Raw genomic sequence first — 20,420 nt, 5'->3', positions numbered from 1 at the left:
TTTATCTCTCTGCTTCCAATGAATATGGGAAACTCACATTCGCTGGAGTAGCTCAGGGAGCAGCAAAAATAGTTTGAAGTGTGGATTTCAATTCAATGAACTGTGAGACTACTAACATGGTTTGTGCCCAAAGTACGTGGTTTCTAATTTGTGATTGATGAAGCTACAAAAACACACAAAGGAAATCCATTGTCTGTGAATACCTTTATTATGACCAAGAAAAAAATGTCACAAAATAGTTATCGAGCTAGTGTGACGTGTGAGGAGTGGATCATTATAGCCTATTATGGATTCATGTGCAATGAAGGACATATTAGAAATATTTTAAATTGAAATGGCTAGCCGGTGAACTTTTAGTCCCTACAACACTTTTTAAGGGAAAGAGACAATAAAAGGAGTACACTACTAATGCCTTCTCAAAGTTCAGTGAGTCTTACTACCATGTAAGTGAGTACAGGAAGGTAGCCTTAAAGTGCTAGAGCAGAGATGCTGAATATTGTTCGACTCCCAGCAGTACTAGGAAGCACAGCCAATGGTCTGGGATAGTGAGAGTTGTAAAAAAGCATCCAAAGGGACGCAAGTTCGCCATACTGCTCTAAAAAGTGGATGTTACAATTCATAATCTTCATGCTAGTGCATTTGTCCCTGTTCAAACCAATTTTATCTCCACACACACACACTGTCCTCATACTTGCTTATTTTTCTCCTGCACAAAAGTGACGCAACAACTACATGCATTTGGCTGAAATGGTTGGCCTTCCTATGGCATCGTCATGATAACCACGGGAAAACCAGAGCCAATTCCTTCCATTCATTTCTGCATCAGAAAGCCATCACACCGCCTAGAGCCCCCTTAATGGTAAAGCCAACCTTGAAACATATTTTCTCCATCTGAAATGTGAAGTCGGTGATCTTACAAGATACCACAGCTCTGGAACTGTCTTTCTCCTAAACAACTGTGTCAGTACAGAGCGGAGGGGGGCAGGCATGGTCAAGAAAGCTTACAGGAAGGATACCGGTAAGTGCATTGTAAGAATTCGTAAGGAAACATATAATGGTTGTGAGAACCACCAGAAGCTTAAAAGCCAAGGACAAAGAAGAGGAGGAGGAGGAGGAGTTTGGATTTGATATCCTGCTTTATCACTACCCTAAGGAGTCTCAAAGCAGCTAACAATCTCCTTTCCCTTCCTCCCCCACCACAAATACTCTGTGGCTGAGAGACTTCAGAGAAGTGTGATTTGCCCAAGGTCACCCAGCCATACCCGCCAAGTCCTGGACTGCAGAATCCAGGACCGGCAGCCGTGCAATAGCAGAAGTTGCGTAGACGCATCTATGGGCACCAAAAATGGCCGCCGCCGACACCGGAAGTGCGTAGACGCAACTTCTGGTGTCGCTCTGCCCATCTATGGGCACCAAAAATGGCCACCACCGACATCGGAAAAATGGCCGCCGGCAGGAGAATATAAGGGAGGAAAATGGGAGACGAAGAGATATGGGGGACCGCCGGGAAACGATATGAAAAAACGGGGGTTTCCTGGGGAAAATGGGGTACTTGGCAGCTATGCACCCAGCAGGTGCATGTGGAGGAGCAGGGAAGCGAATCCGGTTCACCAGATTAACCAGATTACGAGTCCACCACTCTTAATCACTACACCACACTGGCTCTCACCACAAAGGCAAACTTACATCAGAGGCCTGGAAACAAAGGGTCACATCTACAGTGGTACCTCGGGTTAAGAACTTAATTCGTTCTGGAGGTCCCTTCTTAACCTGAAACTGTTCTTAACCTAAGGTACCACTTTAGCTAATGGGTCCTCCCACTGCTGCCACGCCGCCACTGCACGATTTCTGTTCTCATCCTGAAGCAAAGTTCTTAACCCGAGGTACTATTTCTGTGTTAGCGGAGTCTGTAACCTGAAGTGTCTGTAACCTAAGGTACCACTGTAATGAAGCCCACCCACCTGGGCAATAAAAATTCTCCCCTCCTCCAAGTCTGCCCTGGAATATTCCCCCAACCTGCAGGAACAGACTTTGAGGGTACATGGGAGGCTGAAAGGGGGTGGCAGGAAGAAGGGAGAAGCTCCATTGCATGAGTGATTGCCCATTTGTGGTACGCTGGACTTCACCCAGAGGCAGAATGTAGGGATGCAGAGGCAAGCAGCATTCAGTACCTGCCCAACATCTGTTCCAGCTGATCTTTATGGCCTCACTTTCCATACACATGCCTACCATTTAGTAAGCCTTATGTTAGTGATTGTGAAGTCATTTAAGAGAATGATATGCATAGAATTTATTTTGTACTTGTCGTGTTCTACAAATCATAATGTAGATTAGGAACATTTCATTTGCAGCGTCAAAAACCGTTCATGTAATTATTTAAGGATTAGGGTTATGAGTAAGATCAAAAACCACATTCTCTGGCAATGTTCACCTTTCTTATTAAGAAGGTGATCATGTCACTGTTAAAGATGCACTATTTGATTATTATTATTATTTTTAAAAAAGATATTAAGGCTGATTTTCCAGCATGTTTTAAAGTAGAAGTCAGATATCAACACAAACCTCTTAAGGCCTTTGTGTTATACTCAAATTATTTCATGAAGCTGTGGCAGCTGTTTTCATTTTATATTTAAATCTTCGAGATTTTGATTTTGACTTTACACATCCCAGATCCTCTATTCAAAACAGCCTTCTCCTTAAGCTGTAGTGACAGGTAGTGATTATGGTATCAGGGCTTCATTACCCACATTCACAAGTAATGTATTTTGCTCCAATAGAAGGCAATTTTTAATTCTAAAAAACTGAGCAGCAAATTCAGTCAAAATACAAGCAAACAACAAAATGTATAAACTTCAATTGCAAAAGTTTAAATGGATAAATTTTGTAATTCATAGGCAGTGTTTCTTCTTGTTTTGAATGACATAGTGCACCTTTAACATATATAAAGCAAAAATCACAACATAGAGACCTGAATAACAGCATTTATCCTGCCATTGCAAGAGTTAAAAGTTTTGCTAAGTTCTTTATGACCCTGTTAAGTAATATTTATCTACCAATTAGACAAACAAACACATTTCACACTAAACATACCATTAAAAAACATTTTGCACAGATGCTGGTAAATATCTCTATCTCAACATTTCTTAAAGAACTGAAACGGAACCCTCAAGTGAAAACTGATCTTCCCGCAATAATAAAATAAATTAATCTGGTCTATGGATTACCAATTTGTAATAAACAGCTTTTTGTATATAGGGTTTTCCCACAGTACAATACAGTTCCATCAAACAAATGCAAAAACATGCAAAATGCTGGTATGTCTAGGTTGCCTTTATAATGCTACATTAACATGTAAAATGAATTATTTCTAAGACATTTACACTTTTTATCCTTTTACCACAAAAAACCTATTCCCACCCACCTCATTTCCTATTTTAATGCTAGCCTGTTCAATTTTACACTCTCAGATCTCAGGGTGGTGCGACTTAAGGCAGAACTCAATTATTTAGGGGGAAAACTGCGCACCTACAGATTCAAATGAGTGCCCATTTCATATGATACATGTCTTAAGGCATTCTAAACAATAACACCACTGTTTACCCAATTAAGGCTCTTTTTCATTCTGTAGAAAAAGCTAACACCAAAGCCCTATTTACCAAAGCATCCTATGTTAACCTTATTTAGATCTAAAAAACTAAGCAGTGCTGCAGTTGTAGCGATAAAGTTAACTTTGTTGTACAATTACACATACAAATTGGTAACCTTTTAATCCAAAGCACACAATGCAAATAAAGTGGTTGCATTTGCTTACAGAGGGACCTGTATTGCTCCAAATATGTAAGTGTAGCTTTAACAAACTATTAGTCTGAGAACAGCTGCTCAAATTAGAATGTGAATACAAGGTCGTGTTCTCTCCAAGGTGATCAACATGCACTTCAGACTATATGGGGACTCAGATGGTTGAAAGCTCCTTCATGAAAAATATTTTCTTCTCACAGAAACCCAGATGTTACTAGCGCTGTGTTCTAGCTTAGCCAGAATGCAGGTATGCAGTGTGAGCAAGGTCTTAAAGGGGCTGCTTGTTACCTATTGTGCTCATAGTTAAGCTTATACTGTGCCACACTAAAGTGTACTCATCTCGTGTTTTTCCTATACTCCAAATTCAGGGTATATGAAAAGAAAAGAAAAAACAGTAGAGCCACATGCATATACAGTACTGTACATTCAAACTTCCACAATAGTCATTAACTTCTCAATCACTTTGTGAGTCCAAGAACACATTTCTAATACCACAAAAATTAATTCTGGCCATGCCCATGTTTGTCTGATTTTAGGGCATTTTAACTGTAAAGCACTTTTTTTGCTTCTCCGCAAGGAAACTGGTGGCAATGGAAGCATTTCCACATGTTTGTTTCACTTTAGGGCATTTTTAATTGAGCTTGGTGGTGAGCATTAATTTGAGTATATACTTTGTAAAGCACAATGTTTTTTCTCCTCTGCAAGGAAACCAGCAGCAACTGAAGCATTTCCTTCAAGCGAATGGGTCCTGCTGTACGATTTAACTCAGCCATAGAATTATTGCTTTTGCTCAGATTCTAGAAACAGAACTTTGGAAATACCAGAAGAACAAAGCATAATAATTGTGTATTTTTTTTAAGAACTTTGTTGTACTCTACAAGTACCATGATTATTCAACCTGTGTCTCACAGCTTTCTGCCTAACTGGGCCCTCAAATTCTCAAACTTCTTACTAATCTTCTCTAGAGAAACAAACTCAACTGGAGTCCTTTTGTGCCATTCAAATACATGCAATCCCACTCCAGTATGAGGCTATGGCAATAAGAGATCACTGGACCATAGGCCTAAGCAGCTGCAATACTTTCTGTTGCCCTAGCTATGGCTAAAAACTTGGGAGCCAGTTATTTGGTTGCTCACTGCCACCCACCCACCCAGCTTGAATTTCCCAGAAAAGCTTCAACCCAATTGAGGGGTATGTTGGCACAGATGTTAATCATGGTTATAACCAGAATGAAAAGTCAGAAGATGATTAAAAAATCCCAATGAAGGGTGAATTGTAGTTAGCATTAACCAGTGTAGATGTAGCTATTTTGTTGAGGCTCAACTCAAATTTAAGGCCCTCTCGCTTAACCAGTTTAAAGAATTTGTTGTGTTTGCATCAGCCTATAGGCTCCGTCTACTACTCGACAGAAAAGAACACATTTACAAAAGTGTAAAGAAATAACAAATATATATATATATATCATTAAAAAAAGAACAAAGGTCAGACTAGCAGCACAAATCATACCTGGAACAGACAAACCTCAGAAAAGAAAGTGGCCAAAAGGAGAAAGGGGAATTAAGATGACCTCTATAACAACTACTGAAAGGGGAAAGATACCTGATTAGAGCACTATTCATTCAGCCCTTCCCATGTACTTCTGTACATCAAGTAATGAGAAAAATGAATGGTGGCTAAACAGCAGCTGGGTTGTGAAAGTTAGCACAGTAGCATTTCTGTAGTGAGAGATGTGGCAGCATTAAAATTCTATTTATACACCAAAGGAAAATATATTCAGAATTAGTGTATGTAAAAACAATAATGTCATGGTGTATTCCATGGACCATCAACGATTTACGACTCGTGAGCCAGAAGATGTGACACACACCAGGTATTTCATGTACTCTTCTGTGAGCTCAGGAATATTCTGCACATGTAACAGGGAATTCTCATAAGCACATGGACTCCACAGAAACACACACAAGGCACCAGTGCCTGCCTGGCCTTGGATTACACTCATAGTCTAGCTTTATGAACTGTCTACTTATCAGCATTAATCAGCTCATACTTTACAACAGCTTGCATCCACATTTCCATGTAACAAGGTTTTCCTGCCCTTTTTCTTCCCACCTGTACCATATGCCACATTTTCCTGAGGTTTCAAATTGCCATGAGAAGCGTTCATTCGGGGAGGGGGCACAGCAGTAGAAAAGATGAGCGGGGGGGGAGGGGGATTGTACCCTCCTATGTAACATGCAGGTTTGAAATAGCATACAGAAACAGAAAGAACAATTTCAGTTACATTTTAATTTGTGTTCCCAAAATCTCATAAAGTGCTAATTGCATCCCTTTTCAAAGAGATCAATTTTTTTTCTCATCTCTGCATGTTCATCAGTCCTGCTAAAGTCTTCATTTTTCTATCTGATTATTAATTTAGACCGTTTTTGTAATTATGCATCTTACCATTTGAAGAAAGACATGCACTTCAAGGAATCAACACTTTCCAGGAAATACAGCTTCCTTCTCAATACTTCTTTTAGCATTAGGGCCTTAATTTTTTATTCTTCCACCCCCAAGTACCCATGTATGCTATTCCTAAAATCATTGCTCAGTTTTGTACTTCTGCATCCTCTTTTCTAGAGACTCCACAAGTAGCAGCTCCACAGTGACATTTATAGAACTTTCCCAGAGTTAATAACTTAGTTCCATTATAATGAGCATATGAAAAAGTTTTAACTCAGAATTAACTGTTTGTTTACCCAAATGCTAACCATTATTATTATTATTATTATTTGCAGAAGCATTAATTCAATTTCTTCAAGCACTCAATCGCTCATAGCTGCTTAGCAACCTGTCCTATATCAGCACTCTACGCTACCTACCTAGTAACCAACTGAAGTCTGGCCTTTTCTGCCCTCGTGAACCTATTGTATTATGTACCACTGAGATCTGTATAATTTGTTTGTAATACAGGGATGCCCAGAATAGAGGACACAACAGAGATAAATAGCACATAGAAGAATGATTAAGAGCCTTTAACCATCTTGGATGCAGGACCAATTATGACACCTCACCTTCTACTCTGATTTGCTGCTCCCTTCCTTCCTTCCTCTTTACCTGCTACACTCACAACTGCTTCTGCAACAAAGGCAGAAAAAGGCAGGACTGAACTTCATAGCATATTGACATCAAAATCAGAATAGCTAGCCATATCCCTGAGAAACATTTGTATACTGTAGACAAACGTCTGCAAAACGGGGTTTAACTCCTACATTTTTTCATAAAATATTGGCACAAAGGCCATGAATTGATCTAAAAGGCTCACTGATATTGTTTGGGGCAGGCATGGCCCAACTTGGCCCTCCAGATGTTTTGGGACTACAACTCCCATCATACCTAGCTAACAGGACCAGTGGTTAGTGATGATGGGAACTCTAGTCCCAAAACATCTGGAGGGCCAAGTTTGGCCATGCCTGGAAAGGCAATTCAGATCATTTGTTTGAACAATTGAATTCTGAATGCCATCTGGCAGGCAGGTCACAAATGACATCTGGCTTTTTCCATGCTTTTTACATTCCTAGAGTGTGTCAAACACTGAGCATTTTTCAATGATGTGTATAACACGAGTTAACTGTACTTAATTTTGAAAGTGTAAGAATATGGTACAGTTACGGCTATTCCTTTTAGTTTTCAATGAATTAAATTTGTGCTAAAGCCACACAAAGTCACATCAGCTTCTTTCTACTTGGAACAATTAGCTTACAGTACTCTGACTTGCCTAATGTTTACACCAAACTTTTACCAATGCTGTACAAAGCATACTTTATGTTAGTAACATTGTATGTGTAGCAACTACTTTCACACTTCCTATTCTATCATTTACCATTTCCTGTGCTTTTGATATTCTCATACCTAGGGAGAGGGCAGTAGTTCTGTTCATTTGGTCAGTAATTATCAATAGTATTTGCTGATCAATCATGCATCTAATCTATGTAGGGCATCTCTCTACGGGAAGAGGCATAATACTCATAACAGAATGTTGTTGTTTTTTAACAAGAAGGAAATAATGCCTGCTATGTACACCAGAGCTAATTTTAAAACAAATATCACCCAAGATATTAGAAAAGCAGCACAGTGTTGTGGTAACATTTTTAGACACTTGCCTCCTTTAATTAAAAAAAAAAATCAGACAAGAGATTGCAGCCACAAGTACTTCATATGGCAATATTTTAAATATAGCTGCTTCTGTGGAGGGCAGAGAAGTAACTATGCATCTCGGCAATTACAGAAACAATCTCCTTCTAAAGAACTGTACCAAATTATTAATTATCTTGAATATATTAATCTTGGACTTTTCTAAGACAATGCCTGGCACTTCCAGTTGAAGTACTTACTATTATTGAAAATGTGTTACTCAATTGATATTTTTGATCAAAAAAAATTTTAATGAATTATTCTACCATTTAGTCAAACTTTGCAGTCCTGTATTAAACATATGCCACTACTTTACATAACTATTAAGTGTCTTAAGATGCACATCCTGAAACAATTGCAAATTGTCATTTCCTGGATTCTTTAGCCATTTTAAGCATTAAAAAGAAAAGAAACAGCATTTGCCAGTAAGATTCTGAAGTTGTGAGAAAATGCAAGCACCTATAGTAGGTACCTTATACAAAATGCAGTGCAAACAATTTTGACTGGATAAGAAGCAGGCAGTTGCTGCATCCCTGCTCATTACAATTTAATCAAATGTTTACTGGGTTGAGGCCCGTACACACTGTGGACTATAAAATGTTTGCAGAATGCACTGTATAATTACTTTGCTATAATTGCACTGGATTTTGACAATAGACTAGTGCTTGCATTGAGAAGTGTTTTCAAAAGAACACTTGAAAGAAATTTATCAACCTATGACTAAAACATCAGAAAGGAAGGGTGTGGTTGGTGTTTTTTTTTTGTATTATATGGCATACTTCAGGACTCCAATATACATGCATAAGTATCAATTTTGCTCTACCAGTTGCACTGATTAACACCAGTGGCCTGTAAAGAAGAACTCAATATACTGAAACTTTCTGCAGAAGCTGGCGGAAGGAAATGGGTTTTGAACCAAGTGAACAAGGCATAAAGAAGGGCCGTTTGTTACCTATAATGCTCATAGATAAGGTAATGTTAGTATTATATACCAATACATTCAGCTCTGGAAAAGACCAAAAAAATCCATTATAATTTAATTAAAACTCCCCCATTCAGTTTAAAATATATGTAGCTTTTGTACCCCTATCACAGTTGTGTGGTCTAGTGCATTCCATAAGTATTTCCCTATTGTACACAACAGAGCTGAAAACTACAAGGTTGGTCCATGGGCTTTGCCTGCACTAATAGTATACCACAAATCACTGTTGACTAGAATTTAGTTTCCCACTGGCATCAACTGCACTCAAGATACCTGAAACCTGTACAGGTTCAGTGCTGTCACACTTAAAAGACTGTTTCAGGGCATATTCCCTACACCATTTACTAGCATGAAATTACTTGTCACAATTTTTATCTTTGCCAACAATCCTCTCTACTTCTTTGTCCCTGTGCTTCAAATGGTGAGGTCTGTAATTTCATTTGCCTTTGAATAAAATGTGCAAAAAGACAAACTTCCTTGGTGATCCTTCTTCATATCAGCAAACGTATAAAATTTAAAATTCATGAATTAGTGTGATGAGAATGCATGACTACGAAATCGTGCAATTCTTGCAAGACTTGTTTTGAAACAAGGAATGATGAAGGAGGAGGCTGAAGACCAAACACCACCCACATATCCCTTGGGACAATCCAGTTGTCCAAAAAAATATCGCAATACTTGTAGATACAGAATCCCCTACAAATAAAAAGGAGCACTGAAAGCAAGTTGCCAAAAGTAAGTGTGATGTACACAATGTGAACCGACACACATTAATAAAAGTGAGTTAACCTGTAGTGCAGACTTGCCCTCACTTTTCCTTTTCAATACAATGAGTAACAGCTACTCAAGCAAACAGTTATTAACCCAACACAATGTAAAATGTTAAAATCACTTCCCATCTTGGAAGTAACAGAATAAAATTATTCTCAGAAAATAATGTATAAATTGATGAAATACCTTGCTATTGGTAAGCTATTAATAAAATTAAACACATATGATGTTCCATAGGTATTTCTATAAGGCTTTCCACTGCTATTTTAAAACTATATGCAACAGACGTAAACAATCTCCCCAGAAAGTGGATTCTGCCTCTACTTGTCTGTACATCCCCTTTTAAAAAGTTCAACTTTCCAATTGACGCATCAAACTCAGTCATAAGTTAGTACAGTCAGTCAATCCGACTGGTAAGTCCCAGGTCAAAGTCTTCAGCAAGTAACAGATTCAGTAAAGCAGGTGCTCACAGATTTAAATCAAATCCAAAGTGAAGTTTCGAATGACATCTGGTGCTCCTGTGTCAAAGCCATGTATGTCCAGCATGCCTCTGTCATCTGGGTCTGCAATGGTAAAGCTGTTGGATGTCAATCCACAAACTATCAGCTTGGATGGGATACCCATTCTCTAAAGGAAGAAGAAAAAGATACACATTTTTTCCAGTGTGCAGCTGCACAACCAAATATGAACTGTTTACAAAAGTAAAGTCTTGCCCCGCCTCTTTGCTTCTGGAGCATGCAAGACAGTTGACAATTTCCCTGGCTTTCCAATTCCATCTGTTTTCCACTACAATAACATCCCCCGCTGCTGCACATTAGGACAATAGAGAAGTTGTACTGGCTCTCCTACTGCCATTGCCTCTCTGTCCTACCTATGGAAATCATTTTCTTATTGGCCCGGCTTAGCTTCTGGAGAGCTTTTATAGCCACACATACACAAATCTGGTTGACCATGATGCAGACCCACTGAAAAGCCACAAAGTACAGCACCATACACTGATACTGACCAAAGTATTGTGAACTGAGCAAAATGTTTAAAGAAAATGCTTTATTTTTTAGTGCCGCTGTTGTAAACTGGAATATTTTTAACAGTGTGCCAGCCACTAGTATTGTAGTTTCAACTGCCACACATAAAGGATTCTAAAGAGTTTTTATTTCTGCAACATAGCAGTCATCCTTTAAAAGCTGGGAACTATTTAAAAACCAGTTATTTCCTACAGAAAAAACTTCATGGCAAAGTTGTACAAAGGGCATTTTACCTCTCTATACGTCCTCAAGGCTGTGGCAGGATGAGTATCTCCAGCAAATGTCTCATTATCTGTTAACACAATAAAGACATCAACAGCTACGCCTGTCTTCTGAGCCCATAGCATTGGAAGAGAACAATCTGTGGCACCCATTGGAATCTAAGATAAATAAGAAACCATTATTAACAAAATTAATAATATTAACAACAACAACAACAACAACAACAACAACAACAAATTTTATTGATACCCCGCTCTCACCGGCCCAAACCAGGCTGAGAGCAGCAAACATCAAATATATGACACATTACCATAAAATCAAGCAATCAATTAAAATACATCTTAAAATCAACAAGTCAGCAGACGTTTTAGATGAGAACCTTACTTCGGTTCAAAACTCTACTTATCTCTCACACTGATACACTCTGAGAAGCTCTCTGGAAACCCCTGACGACTTCTTATACTCTTCAGCATCCAGCATAAACTTTTTGTTTTTACCCATATAGCTCTCCAAAATCTTGGAGGTTTTGCCCTAGCATCTCTCTGTGCTCTTAATTTCCTTTTACATCCCTGTCCACAACATTTACTCAAACTCTATTGCCAGCGATTGACCCAAAGACTCCTATTCTTACAACAGTGTTAGCCGCATTCTCTTTCTGTCCCTTATCCCTAGAACTCCTATATGTTTCTTCTTTCTCCTTCTACCTTCCAATATCACTTCAAATCTATGCTGAGCCTCAACTGCAACAAACCTTAAATACAGGCAACTGCCCTTGGTCTTCCATCTTAGACTTGTCTCTTCCTTCTCTCCCAGTTACTCCTCTTTTTGAAATTTACGGTGTAAACTCTCAACGCCAGGGATTTGTTTTTCTTCAATTTTGGCATGCAACTATGTAACGTGTCATGTACATATAATGATGTTCAATAGCAAAAAAATGAATTTTAGTTCTATATTTTTGTTGCATCTATTGATGTTTGATACAGGTCTCGATTCCATCTTTTCGAACAAACTAATCACAGATTTTTAGATCTTAAATATACTTACTAGATGGAAAGTCCCATTAAGCACAAGTGGACTTACATCCAAGTCCATATGTATAGGATTATATATAGATTGGGGAACAGTGAAAATTGCATGAAAATGTTATCAAATGTAGCTTCAGTTCAATTTAAAGGTGAAAAAATAATCTGAAAGTGAACAAGATGCTTCAAAATATTATTTATAAAAGATTTTGTTCAAAATGAGGGGGAAAGTTTAGCAGTAGTTCTTTTTTGCAATTCAGAACAATTAGTTGAACTTCCACATATAAAATTAGAGACAAAAATAAAAGCTTTAGATACCTCAGACATCTTACGTAACACTTGAGGTAATGTCATGTCCTCAGTCACCGAGCAAGGGACCATTTCATGGGAAAAGGCAACAATATGAGAATCTTTTTCAGTTCGTGCAACAACCTGGTAAGAGTGTTAAACAAAACAGAAAATTAAGCCATGTTATTTTCATTTTGTGTTCTATGTTCTGAAGGGAGACCTAAGGGTACCACTGTCTGTCTCAGGATTTTCAGTGTCCATTGCTATAGCCACATTTCCCCTTCAGCTTCTCTCCTCTTGTACTTCTCAAACTTATCACTCTCTACCAGATCCCTCCATCCTCTTGTATTTTGTTTGCTGCTCAAGGTGGCTCCTGTGTGCCTTCCTAGAGATGTGAAGGCCTGAGGAGAAAATAGGGGGGAAATCCTGTACTTTCCCCAGGCCTTCACATCTCTATGCATTACTATAAAATGTGCTAATGTGAGACATTTGGGAGTAGAAAGGAGGACATTGCTCCCTCACTGAGTTGTTTGTTTGTTTTCCACAACCACCCCAAATACATGCATAATTATCTGCATTATACTTTTAGATGATAAAAAGTTAGATAGGGGTCATTATGTTTACTTTGCAAGCATGCTTTTCTCTTTTAAAGTAATCCTTTAAAAAAATGAGGAAAGGCTCTCTAAGGCATCACAAGCTACTCTCTTACACTACCCCCCACTTAAGTTTTTACGTGTCTCTTGATTAGTTATGTAGACAGAGTGCATGTCTGGGCACGAAAGACAAGGGAAAGCTACCTCAACGTTCAAATTAGGGTTGAAATAATTTGGTGAACAAACGTAACTTACCATACACATTGTTGCAGCAACTGTACTTGCATTCAGCACACTACCCAAAACTTTTTGGAACATAGAGTCACTGACATCAATTGCAAGCATGAAACGCTTCCCTGTTGGCTCCACTGTCTAAAGAAAGAGTGTGAGAAGTAAATTGGGGGAATGGCTGTTATTATTATGGTTTCATAGCATAAGCATACATTGAGAACAAGTAATATCAGTAAAAGAAATTGCTACCTTGGAAGAAAAAAGAGGGTGATGTCCAAACTATGGTCATCTGCTAATAATAAATATAATAATAATAATAATAATAATAATAATAATAATAATAATAATTTTATTATTTATACCCCAGCCACTCTGGGTAGCTTACAGCATATTTAAAAACAAAGTAAAATATCAAGCATTAAAAACTTCCCAATACAGGGCTGCCTTCAGAGGTCTTCTAAAAGTTGTGTAGTTATTTATCTCCTTGACACCTGAAGGGAGGGTGTTCCACAGGGTGGGTGCCACTACCAAAAAGGCCCTCTGCCTGGTTCCCTGGAACTTCGTTTCTCACAGGAAGGGAACCAGCTTGTGCAAACTGGACACCGTCGTCGTCCCATCCCACCCACCCCCCGTTTCCCCACAGGTCCCCAGATCTGTTTGAGAGACTCTGGAGCAAAAGAAGTCATGTTACAGGCACAACATTGGCTCTTGTCCAGAACTAGACCACACAGTATGAGAAGGATGCACAAGATGTTGTTCTTTATCTCTCTCTGTTCCAAATACAAGGCCTCAGGGAACTCAGTAGTAGGAAGTGGCTGAAGCAGCATAATCTGCAGAATGTGACTTAGCCAGGACAAGAAAGGAGGCAGAGAAGCAAAAGATTTCTGTTTTTCAGAGTCCTTAAGACACTCTGACCATCCTGTCCTTAAACCTTTATTATTAAAATTCAATACTTTCATAAATGAATATTGCTCATCTGGAGGCTTATACTATATGTGTATGTATGGATAGATTCAAAATAAAGGTTAAATCAACATGCCGTTAAAACAGGTGTGGCCCTATGCAGCTACAACTGAAAATTACCTTGAAGGTCTTGTAAAATGAGGCATCAAGTGCTTCCAAAATGTCATTATCAGGTTGCCAGCGAAGTTTCCCCCGATAACCACGTTCTCCTTTGTAGTTTTCTAGTGCAACCAAAACATGGAATGGATGTATTCGAGCCTAGAAAAAGAGGGCTGCATTCTCAAAGACATGTAATTGACAAAACAATATTCTAAATACAAAAAAAGAGTGTTGACCATCCTAGCTTACATTACTTTTTCAGAACTTTTGCATAATCTTCACTTTACACCAAAGGGGGGATTTCAATATGTCCACACAATATACAGTCGTAGCTTGGATTTCAAATGCCTTGGCTCCCTAACAATCAAAACCCAGAAGTGAGTGTTCCAGGTTTCAAATGATTTTTGGAAGTCAAACGTCTGGTGTGGCTTCTGCGACTTTCAATTGGCTACAGGACACTCCTGCAGCCAATCAGAAGCCATGCCTTGGTTTTTGAATGGTTCCAGGAGTCAAACGGACTCCCTGTACACATTTGGTTTGAGAACCAAGATATGACTGTATGTTGAGATATCCAGGTTTTTTATTTGTTTTAGGATTGCAGTTTTTAGCAACTTCTCTCTGATGCCCTTACATCACATCAGATCAAAACTGTGTTGCAACATCAATACCATCTGCCTCCAATTAATGTGTTTCTACTCTTTCCATCATACTTTACTCTAGAACCTACATTGCAGGATTTAACCCTCTTCCCAACTGAGTACTGTAAAAGAAAAGATTTCTTTCCCATTTGAGTAAAAGGTTTCTGTTCTTCCTACATAATGATGGTCCTTTAAAATGGTACTCAGAATGGTGGAGATAGTAATAATGTACTTCATCTTTTTCTGAGAAAATGCTTCCCAACATTTTCCTTGATCAATCAATTTCCTGAACATATGGCAATGTGCAGGAGAAAGACCTCATCCTCATAAGATTCTTGTTTTTATAACCTTATCCACAACAACCACAAATCAATATATTTCAATCAAGATTTGCAATTCTAAAACTCTTACGTGTGAAACTGCTGTTTTTAGTTGCAAGTGTAACTACACCAGGGGTAGGCAACCTAAGGCCCGTGGGCTGGATGCGGCCCAATCGCCTTCTCAATCCGGCCTGTGGAAGGTTTGGGAATCAGCATGTTTTTACGTAAGTAGAATGTGTCCTTCGATTTAAAATGCATCTCTGGGTTATCTGTGGGGCCTGCCTGGTGTTTTTACATGAGTAGAATGTGTCCTTTGATTCAAAATGCATCTCTGGGTTATTTATGAGGCATAGGAATTTGTTCATTCCCCCCCCCCAAAAAAATATAGTCTGGCCCACCACATGGTCTGAGGGACGGTGGACCGGCCCACGGCTGAAAAAAGTTGCTGACCCGAGCTACATCTTCAACACCAATTTCTATTATTGGAATGATCTACTTCAACTGCACAGAGCTGCATTAGCATAATACACACGAGAGTCTCACCTTTTTAAGAAGTTTTTCGTTTGTTAGTCTTTCACAAACTGCTGCTACTTCTGGGCTTCCTGGTTCAAGAACAGAATTTGCTGTCATCTTTCCTAGATTCCTCAACATTGTTGTTAAAAGCATCTCCTGTAACAATGCTTTCCACACCTTGTACAGATTGAGATAGAAAGACCAGGATATGGTGTTTTAAAATGAGGATATATTGCATTTAACCATTTAAGAAACAACAGACAATTATACATCATCACGCTAACTACACAGTTAGTGCACATAACAAATTTAATGCACTCACCTCTTTAGATTTCAAATGATTTGTCAGAAGGTGTTCCCTAACTAAACTATATTCTTCTATCAAATGAATCACTTCCAGTTCATCCTTTGTATGCTTTACCCTCTCCACTGCCTCCAAATATTTTAACAGTTTTTCAGTCTCAGGAGAAAGCTTGCTGTCTTTATATGCTTCTTGGACTTCCTTCCACCCTTTCATTACATACTTAATGACTACGGCAAGGCCTGTTGAAATAGAAAAAAGCTATACTCAGTAACTCTTGCATAGCAGCTTATTAACAGGATGCTTAATAAGAAGTTTCCCCCCAACTGTCAAGTAAGTGACCGGGTTTTTATCTACAGCAAAATATGCAAATGCACATCAGTATAACTACTGTACATTTACATCAAAATATCGAAACTATTATAAGAGATAATTCAGTTTTAATGTAAAAAACCAATAATTTATTCATTTCACTGTGTAGAATGAAATGTAGAATGAAACGGGCCATACATAAGTATAAAGTAAAAAAGTGATTTTTTTTAAGTGAGATTTTTGTCATTCTACTTAACATGGTAGTAACAGACTAAGGACCATTTCTCCCGTTACGGTGAAAGCCATGAGTAAAATCACACGGTTACACTTCTAAGTATCTGCAATGTCTAAATGAGCCTGGGCAACAAAAGCTCCCCAGTTTTATGGAGGCTTCATTCCTCACTCTTTCATTTCCTACACACTCAGACAGCTCTTACTCCAGACAATTATAGCTGTAATGGAAAATTCCCAATTGTGGTTACCTTCATTTGCAGGCTTTAGATGGGATAACCTGAGAAGATCTTTATGACACCAGCCATTTCTTTTCTTATATTTTGTCACTGCTAAAGCAATAGCCATGTCATTCTTCCCATTGTACCACTCCGCAACAGCTTTTCTTAGGGCACGGCCCCAAATGCCACATTTCATGCCCTCCTTCAGATCCTTTTTAAACTGAATGAAAGTGAAGAGATGGGTTGGTGTACGACAAACTTCAGGGACAGCCTTATAAGCTGCTTGTTTTGTTTTTGAATCAGAACACTGTGAACAAACGGCAAGTGCAAACAATGCTGGCTCCTGTTTTGCTGCCCTTCCTTCTTGACTGAATGTCTTTATTTCCTGTACTACGTCACAGCCTCTGCCATCTTCAATAATCCTCAGCAGAGCATCAGCATTTTCAAAGCCCAACTTTTGTTCCTTGATGTAGTAAGTACCTCCCTCAGAACCAAAACACAAGAAACGACGCAGTCGATTCATGTCAGTAACCTGCCACACGTATCCACCTTCAGAATTTGGCAGCTGCTTTTCATTGCAAGGTTGCGTTTGACTTGTTGCTACTTCCATTGCTTCTCAATGTTAGAAGGCTCCTAAAAAAAGAAAAATATGTTTCAAAAATATATATACAGTGGTACCTCTACTTACGAATTTAATGCGTTCCGAACGCACATTCGTAAGTCAAAAAAAATTGTAAGTCGAATCCCATAGGAATGCATTGGGAGAAAAAATGCGTAAGTCGAAGCAACCCTATCTAAAAATTCGTAAGTAGAAAAAACCGCATCCAAGATGGCGGACGGAGCTCCGTTCGTAAGTAGAAACATTCATAAGTAGTTATTCGTAAGTAGAGGTACCACTGTAATTTCTATGGCTTACCTTCTCTTTAGTGAGATCTATTAATCTGCATGGATATAGTTATGCTGCACAAAAAGTACTGTACCGTAATACTGAGATTCTGCTACTGTCCAGAAGTTATATCTAAATGTTACAGCCTCACATTCATTTGTCGACTTACTGTTGCAGCAAGCATACAAGGCTGCTTTATACTGAATCAGACTATTGTGCATCTAACTCAGTACTGTCAGCTTTGACTGGCAAAGGCTCTCCAAAGGTTACAGGCAGAGGCCATACCTAAATTGACCTAGAGACACTAGGGATTGAACCTGAGAGTTCTGTGTGCAAAGCAGATACTATACAACTGAACTGCGGCCCTTTCTCCAAAACCATTCAAATCAAGCATATCGGAGGAGGAATACTTATTTAAGTTAAGGAACAAAGAGTTTATACAATGGAACCTCTACTCACGATCACAATTCGTTCCGGAGGTCTGTCCTTATGGCGAAATGGGTCGCTGGTAGAAGCGCCATTGTGCACAGGCACATTCGGCAGCAGCCCGCTTCTGCGCATGTGCAGATGCTGGCAGTTGCTTCTGCACGTGCGCAAATCGCAGCAAACCCGGGTTTGCCACGGTCGCGACTTGGAACGGGCCCTAAGTAGCGTGGGACGTAAGTAGAGGTTCTACTGTACTATCATAGCAAAAGAAACAAAATGTGCTAGCTGCTTCAGGGGTATACTATGCCCTACCAGAGAGTCACAATATATTTCTAGACAACATATTATTGTTACACATGAGTTTTTTTGCTGCTGTTCTTAATAACGATGAGATTCAAATGATATGATGCAATTATTTGTGCTAGACAAGTTCCAGTTATACAAGCACAGTGATATTACGCAAAATAAAATGTTGGCCATATTTTTGAACAGAAATTGAAATCATTTCACTACACACATTCTAACATAGTTTTGAGCCCCAATCTTGCCTACCAGATGGATAATTTGTCAAGGAAGAAAGGATTCTATCTATTTAAGTACAGAGTACAATAAAAACATTAGCAATCCATCAATCTCAAGTAACAGGCAGATAAAACCACCAGAGCAGGGCAACAAGCCACGATGCAGCAAAATCTACTTGATAAATACATGCTTCAGAATCACTGCTGACTTATTTGAGCTGGAAGGATGTTACACAAATAGGGCAACACTGAAAAGGTCCTCAGAGGAATGAACCTCTTCAACTTTAGAACAACCAAAAGGGTTTATCCTCCATCCCTGATTTTAACACAGACAGGGGCAGGTCTATGTGGGAGGAGCCATTGAATTTGTAGTCTGCACTGTTTACACTACGTACGCGCGTTCAGCTGTCAGCTGTACAAAACACAAGCTTCCAAAACTTCCTGCGAAGTTTAGTATTTTGACCAGGCAACAGCAGATCGACACCTTTTCAGGCTGCTGAGCTTCTGTGCATAAATTCACACACACCTCGCCCAGTGAGGTCCCTTTATTTTATTAAATCTGTATACCGCCCCTTCAAGATCCGAAGATCTCGGAGCTGGTTCACAGCATGAAAATACGAAATAAAACTACAGGCGAAACGAAGTAATAAAAACAATACAAACCCAACAACATGTACGGTGCGGTCCCCTGCTTGTGCGCGCAGTCTTCCACTGAACCAGTGCTAAAGGTACCACCGCAAAGGAGTTTGAAGGCTATTGGGGGGGGTGTATTGGGAGGGATGCAACACCACCGACCTGGGAGAGCAACACAAATCCACGCAAAAACACAACTTCCGCCAGTTCACACTGCCTAGCCAGCCGCTGTCTGTTCGCGGCGCTCGTGTGAGCGTGAGAACGCGCGTGTGGAGTAAGGAAGGGCTGCGAGAGAAGGCTGGGCGCCGCCGCCGCCAGGCCTTCAGGGCGAGCAAAGGCGAGGGGCGGATTCCCTACGCCGACTCGCCTGAGCCGCTGAGGGTGGCGGACAAAGCGGGTCCTCCGGCGTCACGGCCCTTCCCCCCGCCCGAGGAAGAAGCCGTACCTGAGCGGCAATAAGCGGCTCCCTGAACGGCCTTCGACGGGACGCGGGGGTGGGGAGGTCCCGGCGGGCAGCTCGGAGGCTTCTTGTTCTCCGCCTCAGGACCCCGAGTGCCTCCTGACAACTTCCCTCACGAGAGGACCCGGATGCAGCGGCTCTGGGAGGCCATCCCCCAGGACCCGGATGTCGGCGCCCGACCCCGCCTTCCCGGCCGGCGCTTCCTTCACGCCACAAAAACAAAGGCCCGGATGGAAGGAGCAGCAGTAGCAGCAATCCTCTGGCCCACCACCGCCTTCTGTCTCCCTCGGCTCATGATTCTCGCTGAGATCTTAAAAATCTAATAAATTATAAAAGGATAGATTTCCCTCATGTAGGAATGAGAGAGCAGGCGTCGCCCATGTATCCCTTTTCATACGGGAAAATAGCCTACCTACTTTCCAGTGTTGAGCCTCCGCACCTCAGAAGTGAGGCCCGTGTAGACTTAGCGGCGCTTCCTCCTCTTAACTAGGCCCTTTTTAAGTGTGTGGGAAACTTAATAGCCCGCCTGAAGATTCGGAACTACGACTCCCAGCATCCCCTGGCCATTTGGCCTGTTAGCAGGGGCCGATGGGAGTTGTAGGCCTGCAACGGAAAGATGCTCGCAGAGAGAATAGCCGCTTGTTGACGAGGCTCGAGGAAGCATTTTTTTTATCTGTAAGGAATAACTAAATATAGAATCATAATCGAATAATATTGTTTCCACAATGAAAGGTGGTTAGGCAGGGAGATTGGCTGCCTGGCGGAGGGGCACCACCATTCCACGAACTAGC

At 40.1% G+C, this 20,420-nt stretch overlaps 1 protein-coding gene across 3 annotated transcripts; it reads right to left on the bottom strand.

Annotated features, from left to right (window-relative positions):
- Positions 1–8,684: 8,684 nt before the first annotated feature.
- On the bottom strand, positions 8,685–20,382 carry RO60 (Ro60, Y RNA binding protein). 3 transcript variants are annotated; one of them, XM_060276669.1, is made up of 9 exons: positions 20,046–20,382; positions 16,734–17,336; positions 15,961–16,181; positions 15,669–15,815; positions 14,189–14,326; positions 13,130–13,246; positions 12,312–12,425; positions 10,983–11,129; positions 8,685–10,351 (listed from the first exon to the last, which is right to left on the bottom strand). In XM_060276669.1, the coding sequence occupies exons 2-9, from the start codon at positions 17,311–17,313 to the stop codon at positions 10,199–10,201; spliced, it is 1,617 nt and encodes a 538-aa protein (XP_060132652.1). In that variant the 5' UTR covers positions 17,314–17,336; positions 20,046–20,382; the 3' UTR covers positions 8,685–10,198. The 3 variants fall into 3 exon arrangements, with proteins under 3 accessions (XP_060132652.1, XP_034977756.2, XP_034977757.2); XM_035121865.2 differs by lacking the exon at positions 20,046–20,382 and adding an exon at positions 19,615–19,846; XM_035121866.2 differs by lacking the exon at positions 20,046–20,382 and adding an exon at positions 19,200–19,586.
- Positions 20,383–20,420: the final 38 nt, after the last annotated feature.

This window comes from Zootoca vivipara, chromosome 7 (assembly GCF_963506605.1).
Source record: "Zootoca vivipara chromosome 7, rZooViv1.1, whole genome shotgun sequence".
Lineage (NCBI taxonomy): Eukaryota > Metazoa > Chordata > Lepidosauria > Squamata > Lacertidae > Zootoca > Zootoca vivipara.
The sequence above is the reverse complement of the archived record's forward strand: the minus strand, read 5'-3'. Positions and strand labels throughout refer to the sequence as shown.

Excerpts from the sequence above, each read along its gene's own strand:
- RO60 (XM_060276669.1), bottom strand. The coding sequence starts at position 17,313 with ATGGAAGTAGCAACAAGTCAAACGCAACCTTGCAATGAAAAGCAGCTG. Across the intron at positions 16,182-16,733 it reads TCTAAAGCCTGCAAATGAAG|GCCTTGCCGTAGTCATTAAG; the intron begins GTAACCACAATT and ends CTATTTCAACAG. Across the intron at positions 10,352-10,982 it reads CCTTGAGGACGTATAGAGAG|AGAATGGGTATCCCATCCAA; the intron begins GTAAAATGCCCT and ends TTCTTCCTTTAG.